The sequence below is a fragment of the Rhinatrema bivittatum genome, chromosome 3, assembly GCF_901001135.1.
Source record: "Rhinatrema bivittatum chromosome 3, aRhiBiv1.1, whole genome shotgun sequence".
Classification (NCBI taxonomy): domain Eukaryota; kingdom Metazoa; phylum Chordata; class Amphibia; order Gymnophiona; family Rhinatrematidae; genus Rhinatrema; species Rhinatrema bivittatum.
Genome location: NC_042617.1, coordinates 524601385 through 524626941, shown reverse-complemented (window position 1 = coordinate 524626941; position 25557 = coordinate 524601385). Strand labels below are relative to the sequence as shown.

The following is a 25557-nucleotide window of genomic DNA, read 5'->3' as shown; positions in this document are numbered from 1 at the left end:
TAAATCTGACCAGCAGGTGTCACCCTTATTGATGACCACAACTCCCTCCTCCACAGCACCCCAAGGACCTTTCACATGGACACGCACAGCACTAGGGATGTGAATCGTTTTTTGACGATTTAAAATATCGTCCGATATATTTTAAATCGTCAAAAATCTTTAGGGCCACGATACAATACCAATTCCCCCGATTTATCGTCAAAAAATCGTAAATCGGGGGAAGGGGAGGGCAGGAAAACCGGCACACTAAAACCCCCTAAAACCCGCCCCCGACCCTTTAAATTAAATCCCCCACCCTCCCGAACCCCCCCCCCAAATGCCTTAAATTACCTGGGGGTCCAGCGGCGGTCTGGAACGGCAGCGGTCCGGAACGGCCTCCTGCAATTGAATTGTGTTGTCTTCAGCCGGCGCCATTTTTCAAAATGGCGGCGGCCATAGACCAACACGATTCGACTGCAGGAGGTCGTTCCGGACCCCCGCTGGACTTTTGGCAAGTCTTGTGGGGGTCAGGAGGACCCCCCAAGCTGGCCAAAAGTCCCTGGGGGTCCAGCGGGGGTCCGGAAAACGATCTTCTGCCGCGAATCGTTTTCCGTACGGAAAATGGCGCCGGCAGGAGATCGACTGCAGGAGGTCATTCAGCGGGGGTTCCGGACCGCCGCTGAATGACCTCCTGTAGTCGATCTCCTGCCGGCGCCATTTTCCGTACGGAAAACGATTCGCGGCAGGAGATCGTTTTCCGGACCCCCGCTGGACCCCCAGGGACTATTGGCCAGCTTGGGGGGGCCTCCTGACCCCCACAAGACTTGCCAAAAGTCCAGCGGGGGTCCGGAACGATCTCCTGCAGTCGAATCGTGTTGGTCTATGGCCGCCGTCATTTTGCACCGCCATTTTGAAAAATGGCGCCAGCTGAAGACAACACAATTCAATTGCAGGAGGCCGTTCCGGACCGCTGCCGTTCCGGACCGCCGCTGGACCCCCAGGTAATTTAAGGCTTTGGGGGGGGGTTCGGGAGGGTGGGGGATTTAATTTAAAGGGTTGGGGGTGGGTTTTAGTGTGCCGGCTCACGATTTTCACGATTTTCACGATACTTCAAACACCCAAACGGCAACAATACGATTCCCTCCCCCTCCCAGCCGAAATCGATCGTTAAGACGATCGAGGACACGATTCACATCTCTACACAGCACTTACCACTGAACTACCAGGTCAGCCTAATGGAATTGGTTTTAATGAAATTATTTTCTTATTCACATACATTATAATATGCACTGCTCTGAAGTATCTGGATAAGAATATGATATAGAAACTCTTAATAAACAGAGTAACAAATCATCTGTAAAGTCAATTGCTATAGCTTAAAACTAAATCACCATTTAATCATCCTTTTTTAAAAATAAAAATATTCCCAATGTAGACAACCTTTCAGCATAAGTGAACCTTTATGCTCCCTTTAAAATTTTAGTGGCCCTTTCTTGTAGTTCTTCTATTATTTGGATATTCTCTTTAAGAATGGTTGCCTAAAAACTGAATTCTACACTCTGCCTGTGGTCTGATGAGGGCCTTGCATAATGGAAGGATGACATTCATCCTCCATTTATTTCATGTTAATATCAGATTTGGTTGTTGTTGTTTGACTTTGTGTCTTAATTCCTGCTTTTTTATTTTTTTATCAACAAATAAGCCTAGGTCTTTCTCCTGGGTAGTATAAGCAAATATTGCCCCTAGTTATTTTGGGGGGTTTTTGCCCCATTACCTTATGCTTATCTGAATTAAATCATATCTGTTAATTTCCTGTCCATTTGTCTACAGTATCTAACCCCTCTGTGAAATCAATGAAGTTTCCAGACACTGTGCCATGCTACAACTTTGACAATTCATGAAGATGTGCGCAGTTTCTATTTTAGCCCTTCCTCTTCCAAAATTCCCCGTTTTAGACTGAGTCTAATCATTGAGCAAAGAGTTCAACTGTGATTGGAGAAACTGAAAGACAAGAATAACACAGTTAAAAATGTCTATGTGAGCTACAATTGTAGGGTTCTCCTTTGGGTCAAGTCCATGGTGAGAAATCTAATGGAAAGCAATACATTTTAGATGGTGCACTTGGGACAAGGAATTACCTAGGAACACAACAAAGCTGTTTTGAATTGTTGATATCCAATCATATTACTCTTGGAAAAAAGATTATTACAGTATGATAACAGCTATTCACAGGGGGCAATATTTAGTAGCCCATAATATATATAAAGTACAAATGCTATTTTAGGCCATATACATTGCACCAAATACAACTCACATTGGGGTAGATTTTAAAACCTATGCGTGGGCGTACATGTGCGTGCGCTACCCGGTGTGTGCACATGGATGACTGATTTTATAACATGCGCGCGCAGGTGCGTGCAATTTAGGATCGGCCTGGGAGGGAACTTCCCTATCCCCAATCTAACCTTCCTACCCCCTTCCCATAACCTACCCACCCCCTAGCCCTATCCTAACTTCCCCCCCCAAAAACGTTATCTTACCTTTTGTGCCTGCTTCAAGCAGGCGCAGGTTGCGCGCGCCGGCAACCTGCCGACACGCGATCCCTCAGCACAATGGCAAATGGCCGCTATGCCGGGGACCTCTAGCTCCGCTCCGCCCCCAGACCACCCCATCCCGCCCCCTCCCCGTCCCACCCCTTTCCCGAAGCCCCGGGACTTAGAGCGTCCTGGGGCTTTATGCGCGTCACTGGGCCTTTTTAAAATAGGTCCGGCACGCTTAACCCCGTGCTTTGAAAATCTGGCCCTTTGTGGGGGCAGGCTCAGGAACAACGTCAGGAAATATTTTTTCATGGAAAGGGTGATAGATGCCTGGATTTCCCTCCTGGAGAGGGTGGTGAAGACAAAAATGGTGATGGAGTTCAGAAGGGCATGGGATAAAACACAGAGGATTCCTAGAGGCAAGAGGATGGAAATGAAGTACTGGAGTGATCAATGGTAACTTTTCTGCATGGGGGGGCGCCAGGGGGGGGGGCGACCTGCACAAAGTGTCAGTTTCAACCTAGACAGAAGGCATGGGGGGGGGGGGGGTAACCTGCATGGAGCGGCAGCTATAACTCTAAACACCTTACTGGGCAGACTGGATGATGCATTTTTTTTCTTTATCTGCCATCATTTACCGCGTTACTGTGTAACTGAGCAGATGCAAAGTGCAAGTTAAACGTGCCCACATACCTTGCATCTGCTATGTGTGGGGGAGACCGAGCATGAGTACTTTTGAAAATCCCGAGTATGTGTACTATTTCCCCACCCCCAACCCCGACCTTAACATTTCTGCAGGAATACCTCCTCTTAATGCGGCTAAAAGTATGCACGCCATGGAACCTGCAAACCTATACAGCCACCCTTCTCAGTCAGGTCATTTCACCTGGCCTCTGAAAAGTGCCCTCCTTAGATATTTACTTGTGACTACTGCAAATGTTGTTCTGCTCTGTTTCCAAAAACAACTTCTGGTCCAATGGATTTTGTCAGCATCCATAAACGTGAAACTCCCTTCCTTCAAAATGAAGCTTATCAGAGCTTTCGGATGTCAGGAGGTTGGCACCTGGGTACTTACATCCATCATGCTGATATCGATTGGTAAGTTGGTCTCCACAGCTATGTGAGAAATGCTTTCCAAGAAAGTCAGAACTGCAATGAGGTCCTGGGAGGTGTTCACAATACCTTGGTCGGGCAGGGTTTCATTCCTTAGTTCCTCAATCATCCAAGCGATCTCAATTTGTGGGTCTCCAAGGCCATCCCTGAGCCACTAGTTTGGAAATCAAATTATAGAGAGGAAGGAGAGCACAAGGCGTAGTTTATTAAAATTATATTAAAACTTAAATCAAAGTGTAAAAGAAATAAGGAATATCCATTCATAGTAACAAAAAGGAGCCAGATTGTCATATGTTAATCCAGGTACAAGGAATTTTACATGTGCATAAGTGATCCTAAAGGCAGCAGCCCAGGAAGATTAGAGTACATGTCATAGATAAAATATTCTGTATATTATTTATTTACTTAAAATTGCTTTTATACCACATTCTCCACATATTGTAGCGCTTTACAGTTAAAACATACAGAAAACCATCACAATTTTAGACAATACAAGCTAAAAACATAGAAACATAGAAATGACGGCAGAAGACCAAACAGCCCATCCAGTCTGCCCAGCAAGCTTTCACACTTATTTTTTTTTTCTAATACTTATCTGTTATTCTTGGCCCCCATCAGCAACCCCCTGGTTCCAGTTTCCCTCCACCCCCGCCATCGATGTAGAGAGCAGTGCTGGAGCTGCATCCAAGCGAAGCATCCAGCTCAATTGGTCAGGGGTAGCAACTGCTGCAATAAGCAAGTTACTCCCATGCTTGTTTGTTTACCCAGCCTGTGCCATTCAGTCCTTGTTAGTTGTTGTCTGAATATAATTCCTCTTTTCTTTATTCCCCCTGCCGTTGAAGCAGTGCGTTGCGCTGGATATGTATTCCCAGTGAAGTATCAGGCTTATTGATTCAGAGTAGTAACCCCAGCAATAAGCAAGCTACTCCCATAATTATTTGTTTACCCAGACTATGTAATTCATTCCTTGTTGGTTGTTGCCTGAATAAAAATTCTCTTTTCCTCTTTCCCCCCTGCCGTTGAAGCAGAGAACTATGCTGGATATGCACTGAAGGTGAAGTATTAGTCTTTCCCCCCTGCCGATGCAGACATATTGCATATTGCTGAAATCTTTCCATCATCAATTACGCAGGGGCTTCTGCATAAAATTTCACTATTTGTTTCTCGGTACAATTATTTATTCTAAGTTAGTGCTGATGTGCTGTGCATTCTCAGTATTCTCTCATGCTAATTCATTCTTGCTTTCTGAAAAGCCTGCTTTTCTGGCCAAAAACTTGGAATACAGGCTTCTAATGGCATAACACTTAAAAAATAAGGATAGTACATTAAAATCTTATGACAGTATGGAGTTAAGTTGCTAACATTGACTTTTCGATAGACCACTGTATCTCACAGATAGTCCTGGAAAATGTGAAGGGAAAATATGTATTCTAGGGTACTTGCAAGGGATACATTTCTATTTAAATATTTTACATCAGGTGTACAGAAATGTTACGTGATGGACTCCCCATATTCTTCAATGAAATTAAGTCCCCTCAGCCCCTTGAAATAATATTCACTTTGAAACTAAAGTTTATTCTATAATATCTATATGAGTAACTGAAAGACAATCCATGCAGTTGGGATGCTCAGCCACCAACATGGCCTCTAGTTCATTCCTGTTATTATTTCTAGTGAGGCATTACCTGAGCCTGCTGGAGCAAAACCTTCAGCCTTTTGCTTGTACAGTTGGATATTACATTTCCCCAGATCCCATTGATGGAGCAGTTCCTCATTGCCTTCCCAACCTTTCCTTCAGGACACAAGATCTCTGCCACCCCTCCAGCCTTGGTGGCATTCCACATTCCTTCATAATACTCGCTGGGGCAAACAGAGTCTCCAGCTACAGCAAATAGAATCCATCCAAATTAAAATACAAACAAATGAACATTTTCTTAATGTAACAGTGTATTTTATTGTATTTATTTATATTTAGCTCATGCCTTTTCATTGGTGGCAAGTTATTTAATATGCTTATTCCATGGCTCTTCTTTTTTTGCAGCTAGGTATTATCAATGATTTTCTTTCACAGTCTCTCTGGGAAGGGGGTGGGGGATAATGTAAGAACATAAGAACATAAGAAAATGCCATACTGGGTCAGACCAAGGGTCCATCAAGCCCAGCATCCTGTTTCCAACAGTGGCCAATCCAGGCCATAAGAACCTGGCAAGTACCCAAAAACTAAGTCCATTCCATGTAACCATTGCTAATAGCAGTGGCTATTCTCAAGTTAAGTGAGATGAATTGACCCCACACATGGATATTTGCAGGAAGAGCATTAAAAAATTGTTTTATAGAAGCTACAAGCACAAAGTCTGCTTCCTGCAGGCGAAGTATGAAGAGTGAATGTGATCTCCCAAATAGAAGCCAGCAATCTAAGGACTATCAGAGTGACCTACAGACATGCTGCTGTTTTTTTCTCTTCTTCTGAACAGGTTGCTGTAAGTTTATGTGCTGTTACATTGTGGGGCTTTTATTTTTCTGTAAGATCACTGAATTCCAGCTGCAGCCAAGCCCTGAAGGGGAAAGGCTGAGCTTCATTCACTGCTTTACTGTGCACCACCAGGGACTTTTTGAGGCAAACTACAGAGCCCTGGCAGAGGGCTGGACTTTGCATCCAAGCATGAAGCACGCTGCTGAAGCAAGGTCTAGGCTTGATGAACAGTAAAAGTTCGCCAGCCTGCACATGGAGGCTGGAGAACTCTTTGCTTTTACAATTGTTGGTGACTTGCTCTGTAACCTCCCCCCCCTTCAAGATAAAGTCTGCCTCACAGCCTGCTATCTCCTCTAATAACACAGGGGTGAATTTTCAAAGGGTTCCAGATGGTAAGGACTGTGCCCATTACTTCAAAGTCTTTGGAAATTCACCAGCATTGAGTGGCTTAATGTAGCATCCTAGTAAAACTAAGGCATAAAATTTAGCCAACCAAATTCTGGGCAGGCCTGATGGTGAGGTTAGGTTTGGGGGGGGGGGGGGGGTTTGGCAACAGCTAGCACCGATTTTCAGTGATAGCTGCCTAACTTGGCCAGCTAAATTTAGGTGCTGCCACTGCAGACCTTAATTTAATATAAAAAAAATACTTTTAGCCTGCACAATACGACATATTTGGTGGATTACAATCGTACATACATAATAAAAACATTTATCAACAACAACACATGCCAAAACAGTCAATAAAAATACAGCTGTCTCTTCTACCTGCCTAAAATTGGGCAATATTCTATCCACAGAGTCCCATTTCCAATATCCCAACCTTAGGTAAGATTGTGGAGAAGTGTATATATTTACAGTCGGAAAAATTCATAGAGGAGCATGATCTCTTAGATAAACAGCAAGACAGATTCCGTAAGAATCATGGTACCGAAACCCTCTCGCTCTCTTTATTAGATACTTTATATTGTGAATTTGAGCAAGGTAACTCAAAAATTCTAGTCCAATTGGATATTTGTGCAGTATTCAACATGGTAGATCATGGTCAGTTATTGGATAGATATAAGGGGAAAAGTGCTGCAATAGACAATATCAGGTTCAATTTAGAGGAAAGAAATCAACCTGGCATGAGATATCATCAGAAGTTCTGCAAGGCTCAATACTGTCATCTATATTATTTAATGTACTTATACAGCCTTTATGTGATGTTTTAAAAGAGTTGGGTGTCCTCTGTTTTTATACGCAGATGACATCCAGTTTTATCTGCCATGTGTTGATGGAGAATTTCCAATGGTATTTTTTAAATTTTTCAATGGGAAAAATAAAAGAATGGTTAACAGTAAACCATTTCATGCTAAATGTGTTACGCCCCTGCTCACGGGCCTAGCCACGAGCAGGCCAATATCTTCACGGCTGGAGGTCGCTGATGCTCCTCAATGAGGCTGGTGCTGCCGCTGCCATCTCTGCTTCGCGGCCTGGCAGGAGCCGCGACGCCGCTATTCCACGTTGGGGCTTGGCCCTGCTCCTCCTCCTCCTCCAGTGGCAGGGATGCCGCTGTCCAGGGTCCTTCCCACTTCTCCTAAGGGGCGGGGTGGGGCCGCGTCTTCTTTCTATATTTAAAGGGCCCGCTGCCGGATATGTCCCAGACCCAACCTGGACTCCTTCTTGGGCATCTTCTGATCTTCAGCCCTATTTAAGGGCCCTGCTTCCACTCTGTCCTTGCCTTCGCAAGGGGTCCTCCCTAGGACTTCTTGTCTTCACTCCTGTTTGGCATTTCTTGTTCTTCGTGGGATCTTTCGTTGTTTCGTTCCTGGTCTCTGCTGATGTCCTGATGTTCCGTGTTCCAGTCCTGATGTCCCTGATGTCTGTGATCCAGCCTTAATGTCCTGAATTCCTGGTTCCTCGTCCACCTTTCCTGGCGTGCCACTGTCGTGGTCCATGACCAGCCCATGGGGGGCTGTGTAGGGCGCTTCATTGGACAAGGCCTTCTTCTCGTCTGCAGCACAAGCCTCCGGAGGTTCATCCTTGCCTGAAGCCAAGTCCCGTCTTGGTCCCCTGTCCTGAATCTCATTCCGGCCCTCAGATTCTTTTGTGTCTGCTTCCGTCCATGACCAAGACTCTGCCAGAATCTGCTCCGCCCCAGCGTGGTCAGTGACCAGCCATAGGCGGCTGTGTAGGGTGCGCACCAGTGCAGGCCTCTACTGAATCTTCGACATGTTCCAGTCTCAAGTTCCACTTCTACTCCTGGAGTCTGCTTCGTGCTCAGCGTGGTCTGTGACTAGCCATGGGCAGCTGTGTACGGTACGCTGCATTGCAGTTCTCACCCAGTACTTTCGTCTGAATCCCTAATCTTTGTTCCGAGTCCTTCCAAGTTCCAAGTCTCGTCTGAGTCCTTCCAAGTTCCTCATCTGAGTCTTCATGTTCCAGAGTCTTCATCTGCCCTTGACTCCTGCCCGGCCTGCCGCCTTTGCCATTATCCAGCGTCAGGTCCGAAAGGGCCTGAAGTGGTCGGAGGACCACTCAGAGACCAACCTTACATGGTTGGCCTCACCAAGACTGTGCAGGTCGGCAGGGGCCTGGTCTACAGTCTTCTCCCATGCTTGGACACGTCTCACCAGCCTCGGTACCACCTTGGAGCTCTCTGGGGTTGTGCCGTGGTCCAAGGGTACACAATCCCCGTGGAAATGGGATCGCTCTCCTAGCACTCCTTAACAAAATGTGAGCAAAACATCCTTACTATGGCTAGGTAGAAGGCCAACTGTAACAGTATTAAAAACAGTATCCTTTGGAGACAAGGAATTGTGTATTATAACTGAAGCCTGTAATTTGAGTATTATACTTGATTCCCACCTAACATTTAAACTCCATATGAGACAGAAGGCTTTTTAAAAATTGAAAATGTTAATGCCCCTCAACAACTATTAACAAAGAATCTTTTTTGGTCAGTGCTGCGAACTTTGCCTTTTAACCAAGTGGATTATTGTAATAGCCTCTACAGTTAATTCAGCATGCTGCAGCATGGATCTTAACAGGTCTAGCATGTAATGAACATATTAGCCTTATGCTGCACCAATTGCATTAGCTGCCAGTTAAGTGGTGTGTGCAAATTTAAATTTCTGACAATGGTTTTTAAACTTTTCAGTTCCTGCTCTCTTCTTGACAAACTGAGAAGATATACTCCCAGGAAAATATCGGGATTGCAGTCAAATTATTTGTTGATAATATCACCAATACATGAGTACAGGTTACAAGCCACTCATTTTAGAGCCTTTTCCCATGGAGGCTCCACTCTATGGAATGCTCTCCCCTCTGAATTACATCTTGAGAAGGACTTGAAGTCCTTTTGCAAAAAGTTGAAGATTTTTTATTTTGAAGAAGCATTTAAGTATTAATTCATAATAACTGTTTTGTTTTGGTTTAATTATGTATGTTATGTTTATGATAATTTTATGTTTATTATGCTTGTTTTGCTATAAACTGTGGTGAACCACCTTGTGGAAAATTAGCAGTATATAAAAATATACTAATGAATAAATAAATAAATAAATGTTTCATAAACCATAAACTTGCTTGAAATAAAATGCTTTCTCTTGCTTTCTAAAAGTTAGATGACATCTAATCAGTCTGATTTCATTAGGTAAGCTCTTCAACCAAAGTGGACCTGCTACAAAAAATGTGCTTTCTCTGGTTTCTGCCAGATGAGCCTGTCGAACTGAGGGTACATGCAATAGATTACATTCTATTGAGCTCATTGTTCAATGTTCAATGTTCAATTTTCAGCAGCGAGCTTATACATATGGGTGTCTCATTACTTAAGGCAGAATAGATCAGTGTTGCAATCTTACACTGAATTCTCCATGCTATGGTTAGCCAGTGTAATCACTGGCACATGGGAGTAATATGGCCTCGCAGTATCTGGAGCTTAGAAAAAGGCATTTGTTGCCACCTTTTTTATCTGCTGCTTCAATGAAAGGTCTTATTCTAATTGTACCCCTAAATTCCTCACGTAGTGTGAGATAGAAATTATTCGTTCCTCAAATTTAAAAGAAGTGGGAAGATTGTTCAGAGGGAATCTATTCAATATCATCAGCTCCATCTTACCAATATTTAGCGCATGCTTATTAAATGTCATCCATTATCTTTGTGTGCACCTAAACATTTAATGACAGTCTCTAATGCAGGGGTGGCCAACTGAGGGCCTTGAGAGCCAAACACAAGCCAGTTTTTCAGGATATCCACAATGAATATGCATGAGATAGATTTGCATGCACTGCCTCCATTGTATGCAGATCTATCTCATGCATATTTATTGTGAATATCTTGAAAACCTGGCCTGTTTATGGCTCTGGAGGACCGGAGTTGGCCACTCTTACTCCAGTGCTTCAGCTAATGTAGCTAAAATAGGCATAAAAAATTGAATGTTATCAGCACAAATTTGCAAAGAGGCTACAGACCGGACACAAATACACTTTAAACTGAAGTGCCAATTAGGCTGGTGTGGGACACCAGTTTCTGCAAAATGCCATTTTGATGTCTGATTGTTCATTCTAATCTGCTATGACCTATTTGATAGAAAGGAGGTGAACCATTTCAGTACTGACCCTGATATTCCCAAGGTTTCTAAACGGGATGGCAGAATTCAATGATTCACCATGTCAGATGCAGCTGAGATGACCAACAGGATTAAAACATCGCTATGGCCTTCTCAAAGCCACGTCTAAATAAATCCAAACTAGAGAGTAGGAAGAACTCTGTACTATGTCCTGGGCAAAATCCAAACTGATATGGATCTAATACATCATTCTCATCAAGAAATTCCTGAATTTGTGTCAATACCACCTTCTCAACCACCTTTGCATGAAAAAGCAAAGATGAGACAGGGCGGTAATGAGGTGGATTATCAGGATCAAATTTAGAATATTTTAAATTTGGTCTTATTGACGTGTGCTTCAACTGATCTGAAAGATAGCCTTGTAGTGAGAGAGGCAGCAATCTCATCATGCAATGCTTTCAATATCACAGTGTCAATGGGATTTAAAGCACTTGAAGAGCTATTCAGAGCGGTAGCCAGCCAACCTACAACACTTCTCTCTCTCTCTCTCTCCCTCTCCCACCAGCACCATTCCTCCCACCTGATTGGAAAAGTCAATAAGGGGACTGACAGTGCCCGCTCTATGATCCTCCCTGCTGCCCAAACTGATTAGTTGAGTGAGAGGTCTGACTTCTTCCTTCCTACCTGAAGGGATAAGTCAAGTAGAGGGGAAAGGGGGAGGCCAACAGCTTCCCCTTTACCCTTTCTTCCCCCTGAATTGATAAGTTGAGCAAGGTTGGGGGGAGCGAAACACCGCACTATACAATCCTCCCAGCCATAAAAAGTAATAATTTGAGTGGCAAGGGACCAATAATTCCTCCCCTTTGAGTAACCTTACCTCCCTCCTGCTTGATTAGCAAAATCGAGTGGTACAGGTGAACAGCCCTCTTTCCCCCTGCCTGATTTCTTAAAAACTGCGTATGTCCAAACCAAGGAGAGGATACCTCCCAGCTTGGCAGCCAACATTGCTTTGAAGTGGCCGACCAGTCACCAAAGGCAGAATATAATAACAATAATTGCTCTGATAACGATGTTGCATGCCATGCGTCATTCTCAGAGTAATACTAGACACCAAGCTTGGAAGAGTTAGGTCTGTATCCTCCAGCCGGCTTGCATTGGGTAGATTTTTGGAGGCTTCTGGGGGATTTGGGGGATGGGAGGGTTGGAGGGTGATGGGAACACATTTTTAAGAAATTGGATAGAAAGGAGGGGGGTTGTTGGCCTCCTGCTTAAACTGTCACTTCACCGAGAAGGATGAATTGCTGTGGGTGGAGGAGGGACTGCTCTTCCCCCTGCTCAGCTTATCAGTTTGGGTAGAGAGGGAGGATTGTGTGGGGACGAAGTGGAGGGAGGGCTGTCAGCCCTATACTTTAACAGGTGAATTTTAAAAGCCTGACGCGTGCATCAATTAGGGGACGGGCGAATGTGTCGGACTGACGCATCCTGAGCAGATTTTAAAAGCTGCCTGAGTACGTGTACATCTCCCACTGCATGCACCAATGAAAATTTCTAAAAAAAAAAAAAAAAAAAGGGTGTGTGTGGGCATAGTCTGGGCAGGGCATGGGCATTCCTAGAGTTCAACTTCAAGATTAGTGTGTAAATTCTTATGCACACAGGCATGCACCAGAGTCCCCTGCCACGTAACTTTACTTCTGCTATGGATGACATGCAAGTTATAAATGAAAGATAAATAGACCAATCGGCGGGATTTTAAGTGTGGGGGCTAACAGGGGAGAAGGCAGGCTAATAAACTAGGGGGTCTGGAAGTCTTAATCCTTACCTGGGCAAACTGAGAATGAACTGGTAATGGCGTTGGCACATGTCTTTTATAAGCCCCCCCCCCCCCACACACTTACGCGTTAGAAGCAGCATTTGCGTGCATAGGTGCGGGTCCTCTTAAAATTGTGCACGCGTGTGTGTGTTCAGGCTATTTTAGACATGTGCGCACATACGCACGTATGTTATAAAATGGCCGTGTCCCTGCGTGCCCAAGTGCGCATGCGTACCGTTTTCAAAGTTACCATCTAAGTTTAATTGGGGTGGATGGGAGAGTACTTGGCTAATACAGATTTCCAGCACTAGCTGGCTAAATCATGCCCGACTAGATTTAGTCTGATTTACAGCAGATAATCACCTGTCTGGATTCAGCTGAAAATCATCTTATGATAACCAGCCAAAATTTGGCTGGCTGTAACAGGTGCTCTGCTCCTTTAGAAAACTGATCCCATAGTAGATGATCATAAAGACTGCTCACGGGTCCTGTATTGCCCTGCCTTCGCCCTCCCATGGGCTTCCTGTTTGAAAAGGAAACTCATGCCAGGAAAGGAAGGGGTGAGATGTAAGATGGGAGTTTTAAGATTGTGGAGTCACCAAAACAGTGGTCTATGTTGATTGTATGATAGCAGTGACCCTTTACTGACTGTAAAGTGCACAGCTCCACTTCCAAAACGACTCTTTGGGCTATAAAAATGTGGTATGTTCCCTTTTTAAAACTTGAATCAAAGTAAGAAGACAAAGTGTCTAGTATACCCCTTTCTGTTGTCATTATCATCATTGTTTAAGTATGACACACATTTCCACCAAGAGACTTCAAAGCGAATTACAATCAGTTAAAAAATAATCAACTTACGTTGTATTACTAAAACAGTTAACTCTGCTTCCACACTTGGAAGCACATCATTCTGAAAGGCACATTGGTAAAAGGTATCCCTCTTAGGACAGGTGTTTATGTTCAGTGAATGGCACAAGAGATCACCCTCCATCACAGCAGCTGAAACAGAGAGTATGCATAGTTACTTGTGTGATGTCTGACTTTGTTTCTTTAACTTCCCTCCTAAACGATTCTATGATTTGTACTTCTGCCTAGATTTTGTTAGAAATGGAATTAGGCAATTGGTTTCAGACAACTGGAATGACAAATCTAAAATATGAGATCTTTCATATTATAAAAAGGTGGGTACTTGAGAATTACAAAACAACAGTAGCATTAAACCCTCTGATAGGGTGTTGGGGGTGCAAACTGAAAATTCATTTCAGTTTGTTCATTTGTTTCGTTGGGACCCATATTTGTTTCATTAGTTTCAATATGAAAAATGTTTTTTGTTTATTCATTTCGTTAGTTCCATTTGTTTTCCATTAAAACATATGGGAGAATTATTACAGTCTATAATAAGCTCTAGAATAGTGAATTTTATATCAATTGTAATGAAACTTGGGAGAATAAATCATCAAAAGTGTGAAAGAGCCGCACAGTACTTTAGAAAATGGCAAAGTGGCATAAAAAATGTGGCATAAAGTAGCCTAAGGCTCCGCAAAGGGATTTGGAGCTTACAAGATTGGCAGGATTTCTCTAATGCAATATAACTAAAGCAAAGAAGCAATAAGAGGACACCTCAAGGTTTAGAAAGGGATGGCTGCCCAGCAATAGTGTCATGAACAGTTGATGGCATCATGAGAAGCAAAGTGGCACCAAAAGTGGCTTCAGGACCCTAAGGAAACATATTGGGGGAGTAAAGTAGAAAATGTGGCAAAAAATATCTCAAGGCACAGATAAAGGGACCAAGAATCAGAAAGAGTGGTATCAAGATAAAGAATTCAGAAGCATGGAAGAGATGCACAGCAGCACCCCAGATTGGCAAAAAGTCCTCAAAGTGTAAGAGCTGGAGTATGCCAGGAAGATACAGGCAGAAATAAGTTAAGAATATCAAGGTGTAAAATGTGCGCATGGCAGCAAGGTTGAGTGACACAAGGATGCCTCGTAGGTAGCGTATGTTAAAAAGAAGCAGAGGGAATTCAGTAAAGTCATGCCTCTGAGAGAACGATTGTTAAAAGAGACAGAGGAACTCAGCAGAGTTATGCCTTTGATGTAGCATTTGCTAAAATGAGGCAGAGGATCTCAGTGGAGTCATGCCTCCACTGAGATCCTCTGCCTCCACTGAGGTATGACTCCCCTGTCGCCCCTTGCCTGCTTCTTCTCAGCAACTGTTTGGGTTGAAGCAAGTAGGTGAAATCAGTGGAGTCATGCTTCAGTGGTGGCATTTGGGGAAAGGAGACATAGAATCTCAGTGGAGTCATGTCTCGAAGGCAGAGTTTGTTAAAAGAAGTCAGAGGAACTCACAGAGTCATGCCTCTGAGGTAGAAATTTTGAAAAGGAGGAAGAGAATCTCAGAGGAGTCATGTCTCGGAGGTTGCATTTGGTAAAAGGAAGCAGAGAATCTGAGCAGAGTCATACCTCAGAGGTGCATGTTGGGGTAAAGGAGACAGAGGAACTCAGTAGAGTCATGCCTCAGAGGTGCATGTTGGGGTAAACGAGACAGAAGAACCCAGTGAAGTCATGCCTTGGAGATGGATGTTGGAGAAAAGAAGGCAGAGGAACTCAGTGGAGTCATGCCTTGGAGATGGATGTTGGAGAAAAAGAGGCAGACAAACCCAGTGGAGTCATGCCTCGGAGATGGATGTTGGAGAAAAGGAGGCAGAGGAACCCAGTGGAGTCATGCCTTGGAGGTCGATGTTGGGGAAAAGGAGGTAGAGGACTCAGTGGACTCATGCCTACCTGGTTGAATTTGGGGAAAAAGAGGCAGAGGAGCTCAGCGTAGTCACACATACCTGGTTGCATTGGGGAAAAACCACCATTGTCATACCTCAGCAGGGCCAGTGCTAGTTTTTTGCTGCCCTGCATGAATAATTATTGTGGTGCCCCCCCCCCCCCACCACCACCACCACTACCACCTCCACACTTCATTCGTTCTCTGGCTCAGGCCTGCCAAAAAAAGCCCAGCTCCTTCTAGCAACCTAAACTTTAAATACTGTTACCCTCTACCCTCCAGATCGTCTCTCATTCCCCCAGAAACCATTGCTGGTACTCTAACCAAATCTTATACCCGTGCACCCCCAACTCCCGGTCTCTCCAGGTACACGGTTAAAAATTATGCATTTATAATAGATTTTGCATGAAAAAGAATATTCAAGAGACAGTCTTCTGAGGTAAAAAAAAATATCATAAGTATTTTGTTGCATTCGTGCCTATTCTCGCTCTTGCTCCACCCTCTCTACCTTTGTGGCAACTCCCTTCGGCTCAGATGGACAGATGCAGCCTCGGCTTCTCTCCGCCTCTTGGTCCCGGTGTCCCCGGGCTGGCTTGACGCTGCGGATCCGCCATGTTCCTGATGACGAAAGGGCGCATGCTCCAGACTTTGTACCAGCAAGGGCGCAAACCTCGGGGGTGTCCCCCTGTAATGACATCATACGTTTTCAATTTAAAAGGTCTATGTTTGCTAACTACAAGCGAGTTAGCAAGGAACTCCAACGGGACTTGCTTTGGTTTACTCTGAAGTCGTGCCACAAGCCTATGACACTGTTTGATTCCGAAAAAGAAGATATCACTATCAACCTTCAGTGTTTACTCAGAAGTCGTGCCACAAGCCCATGGCACTGTTTGATTCCGAAGAAGAAGATATCTCTGTCTATCGACTTAACGTTTGGTTGCCCGGAGGTCGTGCTGGAGGTTTACAGCACTGCTGATTCTGAAGATGAAGATGTCCACATCCATTAGCCTAATTGCTTTGCTGGTATTGCCATCATCTCTCTTCCAGCATCCAGCGGAAGAGTGACTTAGAAGTGGATTTTGGACCAGTATCTACACCACCACTTCCACTGAAACCTCAGTGATGTCCACGGCAGCCCATCTCATTGCTGCTGACTTCATTATTCATTCTGTGAGATTCTTCAAATCTCATCATCATCTACCTGTCATCGTGTTTATATGAACTTGAATTCAAGAAATTGAGACCTTAGATGTTTGAACAGAGAATGAACTTTGTTTGCCTGTAAAGGCTTCGGCCCCGAGACCATCTTTGGGATCCTCAGACCTATTGGATAAGAGATGCTCATCAGTTCCACCTCACACATCTCTGGTACTTAATCTGGTACCCGAAGAAGAGTCCTCCCTTTGAAGGGGGGTACTGTTGCGTTCATGCCTATTCTCGCCCTCGCTCCACCCTCTCTATCTTTGTGGTGACTCCCTTCGGCTCAGACGGACAGATGCAGCCGCGGCTTCTCTCCGCCTCTTGGTCCTGGTGTCCTCGGGCTGGCTTGATGCTGCAGATCCACTATGTTCCTGATGAAGTAAGGGTGCGCGCGCGCTCCAGACTTTATACCAGCAAGGGCGTGAACCTTGGGGGCATCCCCCCATAATGACGTCATCCGTTTTCAATTTAAAAGGTCTATGTTTGCTAGCTACAAGCGAGTTAGCAAGGAACTCCAACGGGACTTGCTTCGGCAGTCCACACTACTTGCAACTACGTTCTGAGTCAGCTAGGGGAATTCTTCTCCACTGCTCAGCCTTTTCAAACTACCAGGATGGGATCCGGTACTCGCTCCTCGAGGGCCTATGTTCCCGAAGACTCAGAAGACTCCTATTGCCTGGAGGCGATCGCAGAAGTGAACACAGTGAGTCCTATGTCAGACAGGAACCGGTACTCGCTTCACGAGGGCCATTGTTCCTAATCGCTAGGGCTCCCTTCAGTCTAAGACATTATCGCAGGTACGGAGAGCGTGAGTTACCATTGCAGATTGCAGATAGGACTCGATACTCGCTCCATAAGAACATAAGAAAATGCCATACTGGGTCAGACCAAGGGTCCATCAAGCCCAGCATCCTGTTTCCAACAGTGGCCAATCCAGGCCATAAGAACCTGGCAAGTACCCAAAAACTAAGTCTATTCCATGTTACTATTGCTAATGGCAGTGGCTATTCTCTAAGTGAACTTATCCAATCCTTTTTTAAACACAGCTATACTAACTGCACTAACCACATCCTCTGGCAACAAATTCCAGAGTTTAATTGTGCGTTGAGTAAAAAAGAACTTTCTCCGATTAGTTTTAAATGTGCCCCATGCTAACTTCATGGAGTGCTCCCTAGTCTTTCTATTATCCGAAAGAGTAAATAACCGATTCACATCTACCCGTTTTAGACCTCTCATAATTTTAAACATCTCTATCATATCCCCCCTTAGCCATCTCTTCTCCAAGCTGAAAAGTCCTAACCTCTTTAGTCTTTTCTCATAGGGGAGCTGTTCCATTCCCCTTATCATTTTGGTAGCCCTTCTCTGTACCTTCTCCATCACAATTATATCTTTTTTGAAATGTGGCGACTGGAATTGTACACAGTATTCAAGGTGCGGTCTCACCATGGAGCAATACAGAGGCATTGTGACATTTTCCGTTTTATTCACCATTCCCTTTCTAATAATTCCCAACATTCTGTTTGCTTTTTTGACTGCCGCAGCACACTGAACCTACGATTTCAACGTGTTATCCACTATGACGCCTAGATCTCTTTCTTGGGTTGTAGCACCTAATATGGAACCCAACATTGTGCAATTATAGCATGGGTTATTTTTCCCTATATGCATCACCTTGCACTTATCCACATTAAATTTCATCTGCCATTTGGATGCCCAATTTTCCAGTCTCACAAGGTCTTCCTGCAATTTATCACAATCTGCTTGTGATTTAACTACTCTGAACAATTGTGTCATCTGCAAATTTGATTATCTCACTCGTCGTATTTCTTTCCAGATCATTTATAAATATATTGAAAAGTAAGGGTCCCAATACAGATCCCTGAGGCACTCCACTGCCCACTCCCTTCCACTGAGAAAATTGTCCTACTCTCTGTTTCCTGTCTTTTAGCCAGTTTGCAAGCCACGAAAGGACATTGCCACCTATCCCATGACTTTTTACTTTTCCTAGAAGCCTCTCATGAGGAACTTTGTCAAACGCCTTCTGAAAATCCAAGTATACTACATCTACCGGTTCACCTTTATCCACATGTTTATTAACTCCTTCAAAAAAGTGAAGCAGATTTGTGAGGCAAGTCTTGCCCTGGGTAAAGCCATGCTGACTTTTTCCATGAGGGCCTATGTTCCTAATTCCTTTCTCATACTCTCTTCTTCCTCAGAAGGTATCGCATACCTATATCTTATGGATTACTATTACAGATTAACAATAGGAACCGGTACTCGCTCCACGAGGGCCTATGTTCCTAAATCTCTTCTAGCCTCTCTTCTATTCCAGAAGCAATCCCATACACAGTTATTGTGAGTTCTATTTCAGACTGCCTACAGAAACCAGTACTCGCCTGCAGCTCCTGTTCCTGTATACTGAAGACTCTCTGTTGCATACAGAAGACACTACAGAGATCTACAATTGTGAGTGTATCATCTACCACTGGTTATGCCCAGCATACCCTGTCTACTCACTACCTATAGTCTCTCCTTACAGCTCAGCAACCCAGAGATCGTTGTTCCAGTATCAGAGGGACTTCAGCCCTGTTGGGCATATCAACTCACTACTGCCACCTCTGGTGGTTCTACTTCCAGTCTAATAAAAGAACTATCTATGTTTGTCTTAATACTCCAGCCTCTCAGGATCTCCACTTGAGGGCGCTGTCATTTGCCATCGGCCCAGGGATTCACTATTTCCACTAAGTGTTACTCCTACACTGATAGAGCGGTATTATCATTTGCCACTCTGTGGGAGCCAACCCACATCAGACCATTACTCCTCTCTCTATGGAAGCTGACCCATATCAGATAGCTATCTCTCCATGGGGATCATACAGGTTGCTGATTCATCTTTCTACAGGAACAAGCATAACAGTAGCTACTCCTTCTCTCTGGAAGAGCAGAGCACTAACACATTGCTACTCCTTAGCAAGATCCATAACAGAGTGCTACTCTGCCCCCTGGCAGGGTGATTGCTAATAGATTGTTAACTCTTCCTTCAATGGGAGTATCCAGCAGCCAGATTCACAACAGATTACTAACTCCTCCCCTCTGAGGACGAGGTCTTTAACTCATACCTGCTGGCTCCTCCCACCAGACAGCAGATTCCTAACAGATTGCTAACTCCTCCCCTTTGGGGAGCAGGTTGCCAACAGATTGCTAACTCCGCTGTCTAACCGGCAACATATTTGTGTGCACTTCCTTGAGGCCAACCAGGAAATCCTACAAAAAAAAACCCAAAACACTTGGAACCTTATGGCATTAGTGCTACTGTCATGCGTGTTAGGTGTGGGCTTGACCTTCATAAAACCATGAGCAAATTACAATTACAATATAATAAACCTCCCATACCAAAACAGCACTAACTGCCAGCAATTTCAAAAGTAACAACCCTACACCAGGCTCCAAAAAAAACAATATACCTTCTATAGGGAAAATAGAAGAAACCAAGCTGCAATTGATTCCTACATGCTAGCAGAATACTCCTCCATGTCACACATGCAAAAAACAGGCAGACTCTCACCAAATACAGGAAAAAAACCCCCATAAAATATAAACAAAAACATGCAGGAAAAAACTGAATAGGAAAACCATAACAAGTCAGACTCTATGCAATGCAACAATGGAAAACAGAAACCACCAACCCTCAGCCATTAAACATTAAAATCAAGAAATATAATAAATACATTAATCATAATAGTATAAACATACTAATAAAAACATACTAAAAAAAGTTTGTATCTCAGGCCTGGACAGGAGCAGCTGTGTAGTTGTTGTAGTGTGGCTCAACTGGTGGTGTTGCGGACACAGCAGGACTCAGCATTGTGGCTTTGTTACCATTTATGATTTCTATAGTGCTACTTGAAATAGGCAGTGCTTAGATTTTGCTGTGCTCCTGAATAAGTGTGGAATCTACTTTCTCATTATGGAATCAAGTGCCAGAAGCTTTTAGTAAAAACAGTTTTTGTGGATGCCAATATTTTGGAATTTTAATTCTGAACTGAGTACCTATCAGTTTACCAGACTGTTACCCAACTGTCTCTTAACCACTAAAGACAGTACGGTCAATATTCAAAGGGTTTTGTCCAGGAAACTTTGGGAGGTACCTAGACAAACCCCGAGAATTGAATATTTGCCCCTGCTCACCAGCTAAATTTTGTCCAGGCAATTCTCGGTACCTACTTAAAAGTTGCTCTGGCTACAAAGGGATGGTGCTGGGGCATTCCTGGGGTACGGTGTTACTTTGTCCAGGCTGTGCTGATACTTAGCACTGTCTGGACAAAGTTAACTGGATAACTCTAGTTGGAAAAATACTTGTCCTGCAGTTATCCAGATAACTTTTTACAGGTATATTCCATGGAGCACTGATCCAGATGTGCTCTGCTGACTATCCAGTTAAAGTTATCTGGGTGACCTTACCTGGATAACGTTCCCACTTCTTGGTGAAGTCAAGAGATATAGGCCAGGGCTGGACTGCCTGATGATTCATGGGTAAGTGCTGTACACAAAAGGTCCCTGGGTCAGGTCTTCTGCTCCATGGGTTAACCAGGGCTAGGGATGCTGGGGAGGCAGTGTTCATAGCCTCTAGTGGGAGGAAGTCATGGTCTCTGCCTATGGGTGACATCTAATGGTTGGATTCAGGGCCATGATTTCATGGTTCCAGAAGGAGCCCTGGTGCATGGGCCCCAGCCCTGGACTGTCTCTATAATGTCTTGCCTAAACATAAGTTGGGGGACTAGGAGGAGGGGGTGGATATAAAATAAGGTGCAAATTCTCTGGGCAGATGTGATTGAAGGCTCATGGGGTCAGATCCCTGGCCTGGTTCCGACTGATCTGGAAGTACAAACAGGAGGAAACTTCTGGGTAAAAAACAAACCAGACAGAGGCCAGCGACAGTGGACAAGTAATGCTGGGTATGTGCTTTGGATGTAAATCTACATGTTGAGAAGTTGATGCCATGGTACTGCATGGGGAATACTCAGCATATCTGTAGCTTTGACACTGTGCATTCAGTTCTTGCAAACAGCATGATAAAGCTCCAAATTCAGGAAAATAAAGCGCTCTTTTATTTTATTTTTGATCTGGCAGTTTTCCCTTACTCCTTGGAGCTTCCAGGTTCAATTGGAACCAGGCCTGGGGTCTAACTCCATAAGCCTTCAATCAGAACTTCCCCGGGGATTTTTTTTTTAACCTATTTTATATCAGCCCATCCCAACTCACTTGAGTCCCTCATTGCAGCGACAGTCCTATGCTAGAGGTCACGCACCAGACCTACCTTCAGGACCCTGAAATCATGGGCCCCAAATCAGGCCACTAGGTGTCACTATTGCATGATGACCACAACTCCCTTCCTCCCAGGGTCTGTAAATGCTGCTTCCAGTTATTTTTTAATTTCAATCATTTGTCAGTGAGCACTTGTACATATGAAGCTATGTGTACTGTAGGAAGGGTTTTGACCTATTTCATGTCTATGGAATGCTTAATATGTCTGATCCATAGATATTATTGCAGGTTTGCTCAGGAAACTCAAACTTTTCCTTTGATATGTATTTTTTAATGCAAATTTTCAGTTTGGTGGCAGTAGGGCAATGACTCTGCACACCTTTTTCACCTTGGCATCTCTTCCCCTGCCTGCACATCTCAGTGTATTTTTCTTTGGAAACCTCGGCATGGGGTGAATTGTGATGGGAAGATACCCTGCAGCATGCACTAGGCAATCAAACAGTGTTTCACAGGCACACCTGATGTGATGGAGTCAGGGCTCCAGGACACGTTGTAGCGTTGGCCCTCATTCCTCACACAGCACCGCAGGGTTAATCCGCTGAAGGAGTCACAGTTAACAGAGACCTGGGCTGGGTTTTTAATGATGTCTTCTGGCAGCAGGGGAAAGCTGATGAATTGACTGACATCCCACTGAAAGTTCTTGGAAATGAATCGACAAATATATTTCCCTTTAAGAGAAAGTGAAGGAAATGTTTAAAAAAAAAATCTTATATTTACTCTTTTGGTATTGTAACATGTACAGTTTAATATATATAAGAAACAAGTAGTGATGCTGTCTCCCATCTATATTCACTTGCTTTGTTAATGAAAGCCAGAGGCAAGTCACATATTTGGATAGTCAAACATCAGGGCCAGATTAAGACAAGCTAAGGCCCTAAAATATGCCAAGTTTAAGAGGCCCCATAGAATCCCCTCCCCCCCTCCAAAAAAATAAAAGTACAACTTGAAATGTAATATATATTTTTTTAATTTAGAGGCCCCCTGATAATCTGTGGCCTGAATCTATTGCCTAGGTAGTTAGGGCCTATATCCAGCACTGAATACCATATTTTACCCTGTCACAATGAATAATAGGTAGTGATAGCATCTCCTCCAGATATAAATACTGAAAGAAAGTCAGATTTTGGCTAGTCCTAAGCAGTACTCCCAGTTATATGGTTTCAATTGTTTTTATGCTTTTCAGACTACACATTTCTGAATTATTTTTTTTAAAGTAAATGCCCATATTTTTCTACATTTATCTTTTATTTAATCAGACTCAAAGCCTGTCTACTTTTTGTTTAATTAGGTAACCCCAGCTTTCCTAACACTACTTTTGGAAGGATGTACTATGTACAGTGGTACCCCAGTTGATAAGATTATGTTATCCAAGATGTCACTAGGATATCTTCACTCATATTTATAGGGTAAAGAGGTAGGAGGAGCAATTAGAGTTTCTGTAAAGACTGACATTATTATGGATAGCAGCATATGTGTATCTTGGTAATGGTTGCCCAGGGAAATGCTGCTTTGGCTATCCTGTTATGGGGCCTCCAATCTGGGAGAAGTAGTATAGCAAACCCTGAATTTAGCATACTTTTTGTTGAGGCTTATGCTTCTCAGGGCTTGATTCATCAAGGCCATTTCCCAAACAAAGTGGGACAAAAAACCTTAGTGAATCAGGCCCTCAATGTGTCTCAGCATTTTAAGTGATTATTTTTTTGGCCCTACTGTAGTACTATGTTGGAAATTATTAATGTTACACAAAAGAACTGTGGGCTTTGATTGGTTCTACAGAGGATTAGGTGGCAGAGAGCTCTATTTCTCAGAGAAATAAAAAATAAGAAAAAATCTGAAACAGTTAGGAACTGGACTGCTGGAGAAGATGGCAAGAGAAGCCAAAAAAGGTAGGCACATCCGAGAAGATGAATAAGTGTAATGGAGTTTAGATCTAATAGTAAAAGGAAAAGGACTGCAGTGGATTTTAAACAGAGGGAGAATAGTTCCTGTGTAAAGTTAAATACAAAGTACCCTGGGCTGAGAACGTCCTGAGAAGTGTATATCTGTGGCTTCTTTTGAACTTTGTCTAATACTTGCTCCTAAGAGACCTACTTCCACCATGGGAGTTCCATTTGCTGTGAGTATTACCCTTTGGCTTGCTGGGGGCTTGGTTCTTTTGTCTAGAGACCAGCTCCCACCATGGAAAGGACTTTAGATCAACTCATCCCTACCTCCTATGGCTCTCTCACTAAGATCAGCTCCTTGCCATTTTATTGATGGCCTACCACTTTTATGTTTTGAATCCAGCTGTAAATACTATTTGATTACTAAATATGTTGCAGGTTGCTTTTTTACCTGTTTGGTAATATACTTTGCTTCTGTCTGGTTCCCTCCCTGAGGCACTTTTAGCTGCTGGTAAGTCCCCTCCACTTGTTCTGATGACCAGAACCCATGTCCCATCTGAGCAGTGTTGTGTTTGGTGGTCCGCAGGCCCGTCCCATGGACCGCTGCATTTGCCTCCAGCCCCGAACCTGGGAGAACAGCGCCAACAGCAGGGAAGGCCCCGAAAGAAAGTGCAGCAAGCCGATGTGCTCACCATGCCCTTCAACACCATCTCTCGTGCGCAGCGCCAGTTCAAGGCATGCTTGCGCATCACTTCAGGGGATTTAAAGGGGCCGCAGCGAGAAAGTCGCCATGGCCCCTGCTGATGATGTCTTCAAGGCTACCCTATTTAAGGGCAGCTCTCCTGCAGCAAGATGCCTTGGCAATAGCTCGACTTTCTTCAGTAGAGCTAGCTGCCTCAGCGTGTTCCTGTTCTTCCGGTCTATGTTCCTGCATTCCTGGTCTTCATCTTAGCATCCCTGATCTTCATTCCCATGTTCTTCGTCTTTGTCTTCATCCTGTGGTCAGGCTTCAGTTCTTTGTCTTCGTCCTGTGATCAGTCTTTAGTTCTTCAGTGTCTTCTCCTGCCCGCCTGTGCTATTCCTTGCCTCCCTGCCTGTCTATCCATCCCTTTCTTCCCTCAGATTGATCTCTGGTTCTAACATCAGCTTGCTTGACCCTTGACTACAATTGAACTCTGCCTGGCACTGACTGCCACCAGACTCTTGACCATGCCTGAACGCTGCCCATCCTGACTCCTGCCTGTCTCTGACTACGCTAGAATTCAGCCTGCCCTGGACCCTGTGATTCAACCATCTCCACAGATCTCCACCTCATTATTAGAGTCTCGTACCTAAGTCCTGCTGGCCCCGTTACCCGAAGGCTCAACCTAAGGGGAACAAGGACTGATATAGATGAACCTTCACCAGCTGACAGTGAGGACCTGCAGGACTCCTCCCTACAAGTTGTGCCAACTCCACCTCAGTCCAAGGGTCTATGCCCACAACAGATTGCCAAGGCCATGACTCAGTAGTTACCACTACCCTCTAGGACATTCTGGGCCTTGCTCACAAACTCCAAGAGCAGCAGCGGTTCTTTGAACTCCTAGCAGCTTCTATGGAGTGCCTCACCACCCATTTGGATGCAGCCTTGGTTTGGCTGCACCTGTTTAGCCATCAACTACACCACCTGGACTTGCCGCAATGAGTCGCCCTATTCTACATCTACCTGCTCCACCTCAGTATACCAGGGACTCTAAACAGTGCCGGGGATTTCTTAATCAACAACCTTCATCCTCTCCCTCCTTGATGGTAAGGATCTGGCCTGGGCCTCGCCACTATGGAAGCGTGTGGACCCATTGCTCCAGGACTTTGTGTCCACCTTTAAGACAGTCTTTGATGAGCCGAGCCAGCTGGCCACCATGGGTTCTGACCTCCA

At 44.3% G+C, this 25557-nt stretch overlaps 1 protein-coding gene across 1 annotated transcript in view; it reads right to left on the bottom strand.

The window, feature by feature from the left end:
• The window catches only part of ADGRF3 (adhesion G protein-coupled receptor F3), a 105594-nt gene that overhangs the window by 73236 nt on the left and 6801 nt on the right, over positions 1–25557 (bottom strand). Inside the window, exons 2-5 of the mRNA XM_029596901.1 lie at positions 22218–22427; positions 13320–13460; positions 5315–5511; positions 3592–3783 (exon numbers count right to left, since the gene is read on the bottom strand). Coding sequence (XP_029452761.1) covers positions 3592–3783; positions 5315–5511; positions 13320–13460; positions 22218–22427 — 740 coding nt within the window. The remainder of the gene's footprint in view (positions 1–3591; positions 3784–5314; positions 5512–13319; positions 13461–22217; positions 22428–25557) is intronic.